Source organism: Tenrec ecaudatus, chromosome 12, assembly GCF_050624435.1.
Source record: "Tenrec ecaudatus isolate mTenEca1 chromosome 12, mTenEca1.hap1, whole genome shotgun sequence".
Taxonomy (NCBI): Eukaryota; Metazoa; Chordata; class Mammalia; order Afrosoricida; family Tenrecidae; genus Tenrec; species Tenrec ecaudatus.
In genome coordinates, this window is record NC_134541.1 from 20771807 (window position 1) to 20788645 (window position 16839).

Consider the following 16839-nt stretch of genomic DNA (forward strand, 5'->3'; position numbering starts at 1 on the left):
AGTGCCCTCCCTGTCCAGAGTTTTGCATGTCGCCACAGTGACTAAGGGAAGGCCTTCCCGCGACTGTGCTCTCTAGGTGAAAGCTCGGCTGGCTCCTTTGACGTTAGTTGCTGAGAGGAGGATTTGGGGATGGTGAGGAAATGTCTGTGATGCCAGGCTTAGAAGTGGTTCATTCTGGTTTAACACCATGTTGAGAATTTGTTACCCTCCCACCCCACCCCTATGTACTGGATCCGAACATACATTTTGACCAGATCCCCCAAGACTCCCGGGTGGGGATTAATAAAAATCACCTTGGGTTCTTACGTGTAGGGGTATGTGAACCCTTACTCTCTGGGTTTCGGCAAGCTGGGGAACTTTGGTAATAGGGACCATGTAAGCATTAACCCGAAAGGCTGGAGTGTCGCGTGGGGATGGGGAAGGATGGCGGGGGGTGGGGGCACTTGTAACTGTTGCCCTTTGTTTGCATCAGCCTGATGAAGACTTATTCAACCCTGACTACGTGGAAGTCGACCGCATATTGGAGGTGGCCCACACCAAGGATGCAGACACAGGCGAGGTAGGTGTTCTTTCTGCCCGCTGCCTGGGGGTATGCGTGGGGCATTACTCATGGCCTATACTGTTGTACACTGGTTTTTCCAAGGCCATCCAGAGGAGACCAGCCCACATAAACCAGTAGAAAGAACAGCTTCTCCCCTGTGTTCCCCCAGGAGGTGACACATTACCTGGTGAAGTGGTGCTCCCTGCCCTACGAAGAAAGCACGTGGGAGCTGGAGGAGGATGTGGACCCCGCCAAAGTGAAAGAGTTCGAGTCTCTGCAAGTTCTCCCCGAAATGAAGCACTCGGTAGCCTATCTCTTCCCCCGGTTTTGTAACGTGTGATGTCATGAACTTGGTCATCAAGACAGCCACTTGCCTCTGCCCTTAAGAGTTTTCTGTAGTATCTCCCCTCTAGCCAACCCTGTAGTTTCAGTGTTTGCTTCCCCCAGCCAAACCCTAACACCCGCTCGGCCTGAGGCTTGGGCCCTATTTGGAAGAACGTGACATTTCTTGGTGCTTGGCTGGGGTGTGGTGATAGTTAAGGTAGACGGTGGAAGAAATGTCTGGTGTGTTGTTTTTCCTTGTGCATTGTGTCTTATTTCTTGCTACATCCTTGATCTCTTTTTTTGTTGTTTTTCCTCCTTTGCCTTCACTCAACTGGAAGATTCTTAAGGTGAAAAATCTGTCTTTTATTTACCAATCCCTGATACCTCACAGAGAGAACATAAGTTCTCAATATATGTTTATTAAGTCTATTTGCTTTTCTCATTATGGATTGTTCTCAACAAGTTGTAAAAATATCTCAGGGATCCTGAGTAGTGGTTATAGAGTATCACAGTGCTAACCGGAAGACTTGGTGTCAAAGCCAAACTAAACCCATTGCCAAAGAGTGAATTCTGCTGCAGCAGCCCTGCAAGACAGTAGAACTCCTCTGTAGAGTTTCCACAACCTTAAATCTTAGGCTCCCAAACCTAGGTGTCCTACATACCACCACCCCCTTTTTAGAAAAAAATTGCCCTGCACCCCCCCCTGGCAATTGAAAACGTTTGTGCTTTCGCCCATAGTCCAGGATACTGTGTGTATATCTGCTATTACAGCCCCCAGGATGTTTCCAGCAGCCCCCCAGGGGGAAGTCCCACCCACTGGGAAGCAGGACTCTAACCCTTCCCAGAGCCTTCAGCCTCCTCTCTCTCACTCATACTGGGATTAGAGCCTGGTTGCAGTGTAAGGAAGCTAGAAACAGCATTGCTTAATTAAAAACTCAACTCTAGACTGCAATGATCACAGTTTCTATTTTTTTAAATCATTTTTTATATAAAAGTCTTTCTAAGAGTTCCAGTAAAAGCTGGAACCTTTGTAAAACAGAAATATGTCAGAGAAGAAAAACTACTGAAACATGGTATTTTCCACTAATAGAGTGTCAGGGGAAGCCAGCCTCTAACACATCATTACGGGTCCGGTAGGCGCAATTGTACAGTGATAATAAGTAAAGATCATAGTAAAGTTATAAAGAGCATGAGAGATAGGAGAGAAATATTGAAATAAATGGAGTCAGACACATTTCATGGTAGCATGCTCACCTCAGCCCAGCTCGGTGGTCCATATGGAGGGAGTGAAAGTTTTTAATGCTAAATAAGGCTTTTATATTCTCTGTGAACATGCAAGCCCCCTCATTACAGGTGAAGATATACGTCGCAGGAAGGGGTTGTGCTATAGGTAATACAGTAATGGGAGGGGGTGATTTAGGGGTATCCATGCAATTGGAAGAGGAGGGTTTGGGGGTACCCATGTGACTAGATGGGCGGATCCTAGATACAGGATGGCAGCCTAACTTTGTATGTCACAGAGCTGGTTTGGCCTGTTCCCTGGCTCAACTGATAAAGAGCATTATAGGTAGGGTGTGAACTCCACCTACAGGAACCAAGCCAATGGTCGCAAGCCTCAGGGAGAAGTAATCCATTGTCTCCAGCAGCAGCGAGCAGGCCCACCCCTGTGGTATGGGGAGACAGCAGTCTGGTAGGGACTGCCTTCAGGGAAGATGTCTATAAGCATCTGACCTCCCCCCACAATTGAGGGATAGAAATGTAAAACTACACCTGTCAAAAGGTGGGAAACTTGTGAGCCCTCCTGATGACATGATTGCCACAAGGCAGAGATGAGACACCCCATCCCTTTAGCACACCAGCCATCCCTCCCATAGCACTCCACCTCTGTGACTGGGTTTGCTGATTCATTGTAAGGGCAACACAGAACTCTCGGATGATGTTCCTAATTATTTGGTTTAATAGAAAAGTTAGTAGGCTGCCATTCAGGCAAGGCAGGCATTTGTTCAGTCCGGACAGTTTCTTCTCTGCCATACCCACAGGCAGGTCTCTTTCTGGCCCTCAGTCACTTGGCCAGGCCTCTTTCCTCTGGGGCAATGTTCCAAAGCTCTTTTAGAGCTGCTAATGTATGCCCTCTGGGCATCCCACCCCACCTAGGCCTCTACTCAAAGGCACTGCTCTCTAGCTCTGTAGGTCATTAACCTGAATTAAGTGCCCCAAAGCACCTCAGTCCACAAGCTAGCCTGACCAAAAGCATTCAGCTTTGCTTGTTCCGTGAAGTGGGAAGTCTACCACCCAGTCTCATGTTCTGGTTCCTGATTTTGCTGTTGCTTCTCTGCCACTACTCCCAAGGATCTTGGGGTCCCAAGGACATGTTTCACTCCTGCCTCTTTTGCTAGTGGTGAGATCCCCCTGCATTCCTGCTTCTGAGATGGTTCTTGTTATACTTATCAGAATGAAAAAGACAATTAACCCTGTAAGCAATCACTCTCAACACCTTGCCCAGACCCATCAGGAAAACAAAGGTCATTTGGTGGGAATGGCCAAGGCTATAGCTAGAAGAGCCAGATCCAGTAATGCCTTGCATCACACCTGGCCCTGAGTACCTGCTCTCCTGCCTCCACTAGTATGTTTGGTATTACATATCTAAAGAGCTGGGATTCAGAAAACTAGACTTCAAAATTTAACATAGATTTGGGTTAGAGTCAGATCCATAGTAGTGGCTTTTTTGTTGTTGTTTATTTGGCTTTTAGTTTGTCTGGTTTGAGGCATATTAAGGTGTAAAAGTATATTGAAATGGAGAACTGTTGATAGTGTTGCTGGTTTTAAATTTCTCTTTCATCCGAATCCCACCTCCAGTTTTCCTTAACTAATGTTGGCTTTTAAATTCATATGGTCAGTCATTGCTTGAGCATTCTTGAGACACAATAGGGAACAGAGGGTAGGCCCTTTCCTAGGAGTTGAGTTTGCTGAAAGAGGAGAGGCATGTGTGTGCAGGGACAGATAGGTCTGCAGGCGTGATATAGAGACCTACGTGGGCTGGGTGGAGGGAGTATGCTGAGTGCAGAGAAAATTTCATTCTGTGGCTAATTATAAGCTACCATTGAGAAAGTCATCAGACACAAGCCACCCACCAACCCACTCCCTCACCCCCTCCCGCTGTTTCTTCAGGCTGACTGTGGTTCTCAGCCAGTTTCACATCTCCCTCTTTGCCATTTACGATGCTACTACCCTTCCCACCTCCACTGAACCATGACATTGTCTCACATTTGTGACTTCTTCTCCATTGAAAAATGCACATTTTGGAAATATATGGCAAAGGCTCTAAGTTAAAAAGGTACCAAAAAATAAGATGACAACTTTAAGAAAAGGACCAGCTCCAAATGGTCTCTCTCACTCACTGCTGTCGAGTTGATTCCAGGTCTGAGTGACCTTAGAGAACAGGGAAGAACTGCCCCAGTGGGTTTCCAAGGTTTTAACTTTTTATAGAAGTAGAAGGCCTCATCTTTCTTCCCCCCAAATAATACATCGCCTCAATTTCTTTTTGCTGTGTTTTGAAGGGATCTTCTTCTGTACTTTGAAGGTTAGAGGTAACCCTAGCAGTCTTGGTGAATAGGACACTTTGTAGCTGAAAGCTTTTGGTTGAAAATAGGGAACTTGTAGAATAAAACTTGGACGCTTCAGAAGGCACAGTGTCCCCAAAGGTGTCAGTAATGCTTGTGCTGAGAGAGAGAAGCAGGATCTTAATGGGAAGAGCTTCCCTTGGAGATTGAAGGGGAAAACAGCTGAAGGTGGGAAGTCCTGGGCTAAAGTGCTCTTTACCATGGGGTAAGCGGCCTCCCAGGCTGTGTGTGAAAACAGCTGGTGAACTCCAAGCTTGTGCTGAGGTGACTGGCCAGGGACATGAATGAAAGTCAACCTTCAGCATGGCTGGTCAAGTAAAGCCCAGAGAGTGACTTGGAAAAGGGGGTGCCTTTGCACCTAGAACTTTTCAAAGGCAGCAAAGTACTGTGAGCAGCTTGAGTCACTAGGGCTGGAGAACATTCTAGAAAGTCTTCAAAGGCTTTGGGGATCTGGGCTGAACTGGCTCCTGCAGACTTTTTTTTTTTTTTAACTATTTCTTTAAGGGAACAAAATAGGATGGGTTTACGTAGAAATTGCTTTGCTTTAAAGTTATTTAATTAAAATAGAAAAAGGTGTGAGCCTTGATCTGTATTTATTTGAAAGACCATGCACAGCTTATATTGATCCCTAATGTTTCCACGTTAGGGTTAATAAACACCACAGAAGATTTTTTTTTAAACATTTTATTAGGGGCTCATACAACTCTTATCACAATCCATACATATACATACATCAATTGTATAAAGCACATCTGTACATTCTTTGCCCTAATCATTTTCTTTTCTTTTTTTTTTTAAATTTATTTTAACAATTTATTGGGGCTGATACAATTCTTTTCACAGTTCATACATATACATACATCAATTGTATAAAGCACATCTGTACAGCCTTTGCCCTAATCATTTTTTTCTCTTTTCTTCTTTTACATTTTATTAGGGACTCAAACAACTCTTACCACAATCCATACATATACATACATCAATTGTATAAAGCACATCCATACATTCCCTGCCCCAATCATTCTCAAGGCATTTGCTCTCCACTTAAGCCCCTTGCATCAGGTCCTCTTTTTTTTTCCCCCCTCCCTCATATGCCCTTGGTAATTTATACATCGTTATTTTGTCATATCTTGCCCTATCCGGAGTCTCCCTTCCCCCCTTCTCTGCTGTCCCTCTCCCAGGGAAGAGGTCACATGTGGCTCCTTGTAATCAGTTCCCCCTTTCCAACCCACTCACCTTCCACTCTCCCAGCATCGTCCCTCACACCCTTGGTCCTGAAGGTATCATCCACCCTGGATTCCCTGTACCTCCAACCCTCATATGTACCAGTGTACAGCCTCTGTCCTATCCAGCCCTGCAAGGTAGAATTCGGATCATGGTAGTTGGGGGGAGGAAGCATCCAGGATCTGGGGGAAAGCTGTGTTCTTCATCGATACTACCTCACACCCTAATTAACCCATCTCCTCTCCTAAACCCCCTCTATGAGGAGATCTCCATTGGCCAACACTTGGGCCTTGGGTCTCCACTCTGCACTTCCCCCTTCATTTAATATGATATATATATACATATATACACATATATACACATACATACACACACTTATATCTTTTTTTTTTTTTTTGCATGATGCCTTATACCTGGTCCCTTGGGCACCTCGTGATCGCACTGGCCGGTGTGCTTCTTCCATGTGGGCTTATTTGCTTCTGAGCTAGATGGCCGCTTGTTCACCTTCAAGCCTTTAAGACCCCAGACACTATCTCTTTTGATAGCCGGGCACCATCAGCTTTCTTCACCACATTTGCTTATGCACCCATTTGTCTTCAGCGATCCTATCATGGAGGTGTGCAGTCAATGATATGATTTTTTGTTCTTTGATGCCTGGTAACTGATCCCTTTGGGACCACTCGATCACACAGGCTGGTGTGTTCTTCCATGTGGACTTTGTTGCTTCTGAGCTAGATGGCCGCTTGTTTATCTTCAAGCCTTTAAGACCCCAGTCACTATCTCTTTTGATAGCCGGGCACCATCAGCTTTCTTCACCACATTTACTTGTTCACCCACTTTGGCTCCAGCCGTTGTGTCGGGAGAGTGAGCATCATAGAGTTCCAATTTAATAAAAGAAGGTATTCATGCATTGAGGGAGTGTTTGAGTAGAGGCCCAAGGTCCTTCCGCCACTTTAATACTTGACCTATAAATATAGACACATAGATCTATTTCCCCATCCTCCTATATATATTTGCATGTACATGTCTTTGTCTAGACCTCCATGAATGCCCTTTGACTCCTAGCTCTTTCCTCCATCTCCCTTGACCTTCCTCCTGCCCTACTACCATGCTTCATCGCCACCTGGGCTAGAGTATACCTCTTCTCTAAGCAACCTTACCCTTGATCATTTCCCACCAGGCCTGCCACTCCCCCTTCTCTACCATTTGGGGTCCTATGTTTTTCCCTTGTCCCTGGGTTTGTTAACACCACTTCCTTGCCCCCCCTACCCCCCACCCCAAGTCCCCCCGGAACTGTCAGTCCCGTTGTTTTTCCTCCAGATAGTTCATCCAGCCTGTCCTATTCAGACAGACCTGTGGAGTCACTAACATGCACGAAAACTAGACAGAGGAAAACAAAGCAACAGTATACAACCAGACAACAAAACAACAAAAACAAACCACTGAAAAAGAACAGAACAAAACAGTTCACAAGAGAAGAGCTTGTAGTTAGTTCAGGGATCGTTTGCTGGCCCTTAGGAGCGTTTTCCAGCCCAGTCTGTTGGGGCACCACGCCCTGGCCCCAAAGTCCACTTTCAGCATTCCCTGGGGACCTTGCCACTCCATTCCCTTGCTGTTCCGCTGCACTCCCCCAGTGATTTGGCTCGGTGTGGTGGGATCAGGTCAGGTGCAATTCCCACACTGTGTCTCCGGTGCTGTCCCCTGTATTGCCCTTAGTCACTGAGGGGCATCATGTCTCATAGTAGGGCCAGCCATGTTGTTCTCTGTGTGGACTGGCTGCTCTACTCAGGAACATCATCATCACGGCCTGGTGGGCCAGGCTGTGCTCCACTCTCTCCTCCTGCCCCTTCATCTGCTCCCGTGTGCTCTGATCAGATATGTCCATCTCCCGGAGCTGCAGAGTCAATGTCGTCCTTTGGGACAAATTCTTTTCGGGGGAGGGGCAGGAATCCACTTAATTTATGGTTCTGGGGCCAGCCTCCCAGACCTCTCCACTGGTTCCCTCCTCCACGCCGGGATATTGCATTCACACCTTGCGACACTAGGTTGAAGTCTGGTCCCAATTTCCCTGTGGAGATATAAACAATACCCTCCCCTTGGGTGGATTAATGCCCCATGACCCCACTACCCTTTTCTTCCTTGTATTCATCCTTTTGTTTTCCTTTCCCCACCTCCTCCACCATTGTCTACCATGTACATCCCTGGTTTTGGTCTGGTCTCTTCCATACTACACAGTCTTCACCCCTAAAATATTTGTATACAGTAGCTTTTTTTCCCTATGCCACTTTTGCTTTTTAAAAAATTTTTTTAAATTCTTACCTCAGTGGACTCATGTTGTACTTGTCCTTTTGTGCCTGACTTACTTCGCTTAGCATGATTTCCTCCAGTTCTTCCCATGCCGCTATGTGCTTCATACGTTCATCACTGCTTTTTAGTGATGCGTAGTATTCCATTGTATGTATATACCACAGTTTTTTAATCCAATCGTCAGTTGATGGAAATTTGGGTTGCTTCCAACTCCTTGAAATTGTGAACTGTGCCGCAATGAACATTGGAGCACAGATGTCTGGTCTTGGTTTGTTTCTTGCCTCTTCTGGGTATATGCCCAGTAGGGGGATTGCTGGGTCATATGGTAACTCCATTTCCATCTGTTTTAGGTATCGCCAGATTGATTTCCATAGTGGCTGTACGTACTTACAGTCCCACCAGCAGTGGATGAGAGTTCCTGTCTCCCCACAACCCCTCCAACACTTGTTGCTTTCTGATTTTTTGAATTGGGCTACCTTTGAGGGTGTCAGGTGGTACCTCATTGTTGTTTTAATTTGCATTTCTCTTATGGCTAAAGATCGGGAACATTTTCTCATATGTTTGTTGGCCATTCGGATTTCTGCCCCTGTGAAACTTCTGTTCAAGTCCTTTGCCCACCTTTCAAGTGGGCTATTGATTTTTTTCTTTTTGGAAGCTAACAGAGTACTGTAGATTTTAGTAATAAGGCCTTTGTCTGATGTGTCATTGCTAAAGATGTTTTCCCAGTCTGTGGACTCTCTTATTACTCTCTTGGTGAATTCTTTAGATGTACACAAGTGTTTTATCTTCAGTATATCCCATTTGTTGATTTGTGCCTCCTCTGTGTTTGTGTCCTTCCCTATTTCTGATAGCCTGTGTATTCCCTGCGCCAAAGTTCTCAAGTTGGTCCCAATTCCCTCATTGATGGCCCTAATAGTTTGGGGTTTAACTTCAAGGTCTGTGATCCACCTTGAGTTTATTCTTGTGCATGGAGTGAGATAAGGGTCTTGCTTCATTTTTCTGCATGTTGATATCCATTTTTTCCAGCACCACTTGTTAAAGAGGGCATCTGCTTCCCATTTGATCTTTTTGGGGCCCTTGTCAAAGATCAGCTGTGTGTATGCTGATGCTTTTATTTCTGGGTTTTCAGTTCTTTTCCATTGGTCTGAGTATCTGTCATTGTACCAGTACCATGCAGTTTTGAGAACTGTGGCTGTATAGTATGTGCCAAAGTCAGGTAAAGCAAGCCCTCCCACGGTGTCCTTCTTCTTGAGGAGTTCTCTGCTAATTCTGGGCTTTTTCCCTCTCCATATGAAGTTGGTAATCAGTTTTTCCATTTCTTTGAAGAAAGATGATGGTAATTGTATCGGGATAGCATTAAACTTATATAGTGCCTTTGGCAGAACTGACATCTTAACTATATTAAGTCTCCCAATCCAGGAGCATGGAATATTCTTCCATTTGTTGAGGTCGCTCTTGGTTTCTTGTAATAGTGTTGTATAGTTTTCCCTATATAGATCTTTTGTTTTTTCAGTCAAGTGTATCCCTAGATATTTCAGTTTGTGTTTGGCTATTGTGAAGGGTACCACCTTTTTGATCTCTTCTTCACCACAGAAGATCTTTAGTCAATTAGTGTGTGTGTTTTTTTTTAAAAGAAAGTATTTTGGTTATTCATTTTATTAGCCTTTAATATCTCTGAAATAAGAGTAAGTAAACACCACAGTAGAGTTTATTAAATTCACATGTTATTCTAAGAGCTTCGTTTTTGTTACAAATGTATTTTGCGTATTCATTTTATTAGCCCAAAGTGCCTTCAGTATTCCAAATAAGAGTTAATAAATACCACAATAAGGTTTATTAAATTCTCATGTAAATAATATAACTCTTGTTAAAAATCTATTTTGGGTATACTGTACATTTTATAATAATAGCTCAAAGTGGATCCATCAAAGACAGAAATTGCTCTTTAGAAAAGCTCTAGTCCCTGTAGTCTAATTTATAACTATGGGTAAAGCTAAGGATTTTTATCTTTCAAGACCTTAAAGTGTTCATTTAGGAGCTTAATTTGTCCAGAAGCAACATAACAATGTCCAAATAATATAAAGCCTAAATAAATAGAAAACCTTTTTTTTGGATGGGCAGGGTAAATACATAAATATTTTAATTTTCTCCACACCAGGCTAGTCAGTAAAGTACAAGGTAATTCAGGAAAGTTGACTAACTCATTCTAATAAAATTATGTAGAAGAGTAAATATGACAGAATATTCACATTAAAAATAAAATTCCCTGTCATATATTAAAAACCCATTGTCATGGAGTCAGTTCCAACTCATAGAGACCCTGTAGGACAGAGTAGAACTGCCCCATAGGGTTTATGAGACTATCATTCTTGGCGTGAAAAGACAACCTCCTCTTTCCCATGTGGTGTCTGGTGAGTTTGAACCACTAACCTTTCGGGTAGCAACCCCGTACCTGAGTCTGCTGGGCCACCAGAGAAAAGAAGAATTGTTTTATAAAATTTATGTTCCACATGAAAAACTGAAACTAGTAATGTTTTCTACAGTCTGTGTAGGGGAAACTTGTGTTTAGGGAATTGCACAAATTAATTTTTCAAGATGTTTGCTTTGTGCTGACGTTAGCACCTACTACAGAATATCTAACAGCTCCCTGAGCTCATGGCCCAGACACAAAGAAGGGTTTTGTTAAACCCTACCCACAGAACTCAGAGAACTGAGTCACGCCGGCTTACTGGGACAGTCGGTGTGAATGATAAGACAATGAGAGCAAGTGTAATACTGTATAACACGTATCCAGAATTTAGACAGGTCCATTTCTTATCTTGATTATTTGCAAATTTTATGGAGGTGTGTTATTACCATATATACTCTAGTATAAGCCACCCTGAATATCAGCTGAGGCACCTAATTTTACCACAAAAACTGCATTTAAAAAGTGATAAAAAAAAACTTGGCTTCTGCATGAGTATATACCGTAGTTTAGTCTGGTGAGCTCTAGAAAACAAGAGTCTGGAAACACGTGTTTTAAAACCTGAAAATGGTTAACTGCAGTTTGGAACCAGCCCTTGGGCAGTTGTCTGAGATAGACTACCATCCCCATTAGTAGTTTATGCCCATCCATGTTATGATATTGTGGTCTCTCCATACCGTGTGCTCCTTGCTTCCCTCTCCTAGGAGCGACCTGCCTCAGATTCCTGGCAGAAACTTGAAAAGTCTCGAGAGTACAAGAACAGCAACCAGCTCCGGGAGTACCAGCTGGAGGGAATGAACTGGCTTCTTTTTAACTGGTATAACAGGTGAGGGACTGGAGTAAACGCTACCCTATCGCATGGACCCATTTTCTGACAGATGGCTCTCCCCGGACGACGATTGCTGTACCTGGCACACTGCATTGGCAGCAGTGATTCAAGCAACCGAGTCACTGAATTCAGGGTAGTGGCCTTCATTTTCTATGAGCTGTCTCTCTAGCCAAAAACAGTGATGTTTAGGCACCATTGGCTTAAGAATAATTCTGTCCTCGTCTGCTACTTGCTCATCGTGAGCCATGGATGTTCTGGATGTACGCAGTCTGTATAACACTGGTTTGAATGCTCGTGTCTTCTGTCAGAATTCAACCGAGACAGCTGGCACTTTGGAAAAGAGAGTTGATAATTTCTTAACGTTTTAGAACCTACTTCTGTAGTCTTGAGTTTGAAAGATGGCACATGATAAAGGAAAACGGGACTCTGGCGCCTGACAGCCCCGTGTAGTCTCTGCCATTTTCTTCCTGTGTGTCAGCACAAACACTGCACCTTTCTGGTGTTGAGTTGCTCCTCTGTCCGTTGAACCAGCTAGCTGGATAGTCACAGCACACTAGCCAGGGCCATTGCTTAATTCACTTGTTGGATTTGGAGTGACCTGGTCGTGTATTTCTGAAATTTTGACCTTCCATTTAGCAACCTGATGTATAACCAACTACATCTCCAGGAGAAATACGGGACTTTGTACTCCCTTAAAGAGTTACCGTCTCAGGAAATTAACGGCAATTCTTCCCTGCCATGTTGGGCCGCTACAAGTCAGCATCAAGTGCGTGGCAATGAGTTTGGTCTTGGTTTTTGGTGGTGCAGTGGGTTTAAACACTCGACTGCTACCTGTGAGGCCAGTAGCTCAAGCCCACCAGCAGTTCCTGTAACGATTCACAGTCTTGAAAGCCCTGACGGCGCAGCTGTACCCTGTACCATAGGGTCACTGTGGCTCACTGGTTGTTGGCCTGATTTTAACTCATCACAACCCTGTGGGTCACAGAGACCAACATCTTTACTCTGATAAGGAATTTACCACGTAGGATGAAAAGCATGGAGTGAGACTTCTGTAAGTTTTTGTTTGTCTCGGTGTATGTTCTCTTTGTAAAACCATGATAGGCCTTCACTGATGACCTTATGGGCCAGGGAAGCCTCCTGAATCATTTTATGTTATAACCAAACTCTCCTTGCCATTATCAATAATGAATTTCATGTGTTCTTACTCTCTGCAGAAAAAACTGTATTTTAGCTGATGAAATGGGCCTTGGAAAAACCATCCAGTCCATCGCATTCCTTTCAGAGATATTCCTGCGGGGAATACATGGCCCTTTCCTCATCATCGCCCCTCTCTCCACCATCACTAACTGGGAGCGGGAGTTCCGCACCTGGACCGAGATGAATGCTATTGTGTACCACGGCAGCCAGATCAGCAGGCAGATGATACAGCAGTATGAGATGGTGTACAGGGATGCACAGGTGAGTCTTACATACCCCCCCAGAGGCCCAGGGTGCCCTGGTGCCCTGGCTGAAGCTCACTGCTGACCAGTTTTGCAGAAACAATCGTTGGTGAGGCAAACATGCCCCTCCTTGGTATTTTTTTTTTAAACTTTTGATGAAACATAGGAGTTCAGGGGCTGTTTTCTACCCCAGAGAAGCCAGAGGCCATTCTCAGGACACTGAAAGTTTAGCTCATGAAGTTGCCGTTATCCAAATGCAAACTTTGTGTGAATCATTACATGCCCCAGGAAGAAAGTGTACAGAAACTAGGCTCCCTGCCAGGCCACTTAGTGAGCGGGCGAACAGAGTTGGCAGGGAAGGACAGAGAGAACACTGATTTCCAATTTCAACAAAGCACCACAGACCTTGTGTACTTTTAACATACTTACTCTTGGTAAGTATGAGGGGGCTTTAAACATTTCATGGAAAAATGGGATTAAAAGATAATGTCACTTTTGAAGACGCTTCCTCGAATCACTTTGCTGTGCCTGTGTGAGGAGGCGCTGCACTGGGCACAGGTTTTGATAATTACGGTGAGCATGAAAGCAGTCAGAGGGAAGCCAGTGCTCTCCTCAGGGGCCGTCAGTGGACAGCAGAGTGGGAGCACTTGGGAGACAGCTCCATAAAGCTCTGCCTCAGATGCGACGGACAGCTCCTGGACAGGTGAAAAGGGAAAGGTATGTGTCTTGCCTGAGAGCACTTGTCCCAGGTGAGTCAGGATGACTACTCTAGAACCCAGATTGCAACTAATTACGAAGCTAAAGCAAAGAGTATTGCTACCGGGGTTCGGGTCCATGTTTATTCCAAACTCTGTTAGGCCAAGTTGACTAGAGAAACAAATCCTGAGACTCATATGTGGTAAAAAGAGCTTTATATCAAAGAACAATTGTATATTGAGAAACGATCCGAGCCCAGTTCATAACTAGTCCATAAAGTCTGATGATATCCCATAAGTCCGTTACTAGTCCATAAATCCCTCTTCAGACTCAACAGCACATGCAATGATGCAGGAAGATCACAGGCCAGTGAGTGAAAAGTCCTGTGGATCCAATGCTGGTGGAAGGTATCTCAGCGCCGGTGCAGCTGTCCTTGTGGCTCCTCCAGTTCTCTGAGTGGCTTCTCAGCAAGTCTCCTGTGGCCTGTCAACAGGAGGGTGAAAGGGGCGGGGGTTGGGGGCCCCTTCACTCACGATGACAGAATCAAGAGAGGAAGTTAACAGAATCCCCATGAGAAGGCAGTGCCCACAAGGAGCCATCATCAGGCCTAATTGACAGGCTGACGGCACCCCTTCACTCTTCATATCCTCAGGTTGACTTGAAATTATGTAACTACTACACAGACTAAGCATGTTTAAATGGTCTCTGTGACCAGTAGATGGTTGAAGATAAGTTCTCCCATTAATAACATACAGTCTGAATGCCACTGAGGTGTCTTCAAAGAGGTCCAGTTACAGCACTGGCTTCGGAGGGGATCTTTTGGGCCATTAAAATTTAAGTCAGAAAAGTCAGGATTTCAAGTAATCCTGATGGATTTTCCTAAACACTAGACAATCATAGGGGTTTATTGTGAAGAAGTTGCAAGAAAATTGCAAATTATTCTGGTGAGAAAAAAAAAAAAAGCCAGGGAAGTTGCACCAAGCAATTTATTCCAAGAGTCTTACTGCCCCTGCTGCTTCTCCGAAGCTGTCCCACGAGACTGGGAAATCCTCTCTCTTCAGCCTGCCCCTTCAGACTTCTTTGTGTTTCCCAAATTCAAACATTTCAGAGGAGCACAATTTGAGTCCTTAGAGAAGGATGTCAAAACTACCCTTTGGACATGGTCTAAATCAAAGAGCATGGGACTCTTGAGGGCGCTGAGAGATGGAGACACCAGTCACCTCGATGGAGAGTGGGTTGCGAAACAGTAGCATCACCTTTTGAGTTAATAAAGGTTTCTGTGACTTTGTGGCACTGTTTTCTGATAGATAGATCTGGGAAGGGTCCCTTGGGTATTCAGGCCCTGTCCTGGCTGGGAATGTGGGAATCGATACCCATCTGCTTTCCTTATCTGGACAGTTAATAAATTAAATGCTCCCTCGCTGTGTGAGGGCGAGGCTTCCCTTGCTTGTATTTCATTGATGGCAGTGAGATGGTGCCTTGGCCCAGCTACCTGCTCATTCTCTTGAGTCCATCCCACAGGAGGAATGGCAGTGCTTAGGGCCCACACCTACAGTGCTGTCGCTTCTACCCAGCAGGGACCTGCTATTAGCACTCTCGGGCCCCTGAGTAAAGCTCTGCTTTCTGTGTGTCTTTCTCAGGGAAACCCCCTTTCAGGGGTCTTCAAATTCCACGTGGTCATCACAACATTTGAGATGATCCTGGCAGATTGCCCAGAGCTGAAGAAGATCCACTGGAGTTGTGTAATAATCGATGAAGCCCACAGACTGAAGAATAGGAACTGCAAGCTTCTGGAGGGTCTGAAGCTCATGGCCCTGGTGAGCGTTGGTTAGCCATGTTTCTCTCTGCTAAGCATAGGCTCCTTCACTTCACCACAGAGGACGCGTGCTCTGTGCACTCTGCATGTAGCTAACTTGCCAGCTGAGCATACTCCTTTTGTTGCAGGTCATCCTTGTGTTTCCCTCACTATGACAGTGTAGGGATAACATTTTTTGTTGTTAAAAATGGAATCAGTGCTTGAACTTTGCTATTGATTCATTCCCAAAGGGATACAGGGAAATCTTAAAGGACTTGACAGCGGTGACCTGGAAATGTAAGGTGTTCTGGCTGGTTTCCAGTTTCCAGAAAGAGATCTGGTACCAAGGAGAATGGTCTTTAGAACTTTCTTGGCTTGGCACAGTGCTCAAGTATGTGGTAGGCAGACCTACAGTATGAGGAGTGGCTGAATGGTGGCTTCGTTATCATGAAATGGCCATTGAAATCAGCAACATGACCTGAAAGGTGGGTTGGTTCACTTACTGACTGGGTCCTTACAACGTGTGAGCACCCTGCCTTTTCCTGAAAGCAGAGGGAGTTGGCTCAGGTTGAGTACAGAATGCCCCAGCTTCGTATTCCCACCAAAGCTTAGGTGTTCGAGCCCAGACACCCTGCATCACATGCTTTCCATTTGTGCAGGAACACAAAGTGCTGCTCACAGGAACGCCCTTGCAGAACTCCGTGGAGGAGCTCTTCAGTCTGCTCAATTTCCTGGAGCCGACACAGTTTCCTTCAGAGACTGCTTTCCTCGAGGAGTTTGGAGACCTGAAAACAGAGGAACAGGTAAAGGGGCGTCTGAAAGCTTGAAGTGACCATGTGCTGGTGACTTCCGTATCACAGAGAGAACAGATCGCTGTGAATACAGAAAGTAGCCAGTCTTCCCACATGAACATTACGGCCTCTATTTGTGTCGGGGAGAGTAAGCTGTTCATTAGCAGGTCTTATTGCTCTGATGGGAGATGACTCAAGAAGAGTTTGACAAGTAATAAAGCCATGCAAAGCTTTGATGCCTTCCAGCATTGACATCATTAGTTCTGCTAAATCTAAAAATCATGGGAAAGTGGGTTGGGGCAAAACATTTGGGGACTGAGAAGGTTTGGGATTTCTTGAGCACATAGGTTCCCAAACTTATTTGGCCCATTTTTTTTTTTTCAAGAAAGATTACTCAGCACGCTACTTCCTCCTTCCCCCACAATTAAAATGGTCTAAGCTTGGCAGCCCCCTGGATTGTTCCAGCGTTCCCCAAGGAAGATAACGCCTACTTTGGGAAACGTGGTCCTAGCAGATGTCAAGAGAACACTCTGTGGCTCCTATCTGCTCCTTTCTACTTCTGATGCTAGTCAAACTTAGAGAGCAGTTCTCTGATTTGCAGTGTCTATTGATTCTTCATAAGCCAGGTCTAGCCTTCTCTCCATTTTTGGTCCATTAGAAAAGCATCCACTTCTCCCTTGGCACTTAATTTGTGGTATGCATTTTTTTCTTCTTCCTAGACAATGACCTCCTTGAGGACATGACCCACATCTTCAAAGTTGTGTTTGTTATATTGACCAGCACAGTGTCTGGCATGTAGTATACTC

General features: G+C 44.9%; 1 protein-coding gene across 3 annotated transcripts in view; it reads left to right on the top strand.

Moving 5' to 3' along the window:
• Positions 1–16839, top strand: part of CHD6 (chromodomain helicase DNA binding protein 6) — a 219056-nt gene that overhangs the window by 110541 nt on the left and 91676 nt on the right. For all 3 annotated transcript variants that reach the window (XM_075528737.1, XM_075528740.1, XM_075528738.1), the window contains exons 9-14: positions 473–559; positions 711–845; positions 11188–11309; positions 12527–12770; positions 15088–15264; positions 15902–16045. In XM_075528737.1, the coding sequence (XP_075384852.1) occupies positions 473–559; positions 711–845; positions 11188–11309; positions 12527–12770; positions 15088–15264; positions 15902–16045 (909 nt within the window). The remainder of the gene's footprint in view (positions 1–472; positions 560–710; positions 846–11187; positions 11310–12526; positions 12771–15087; positions 15265–15901; positions 16046–16839) is intronic.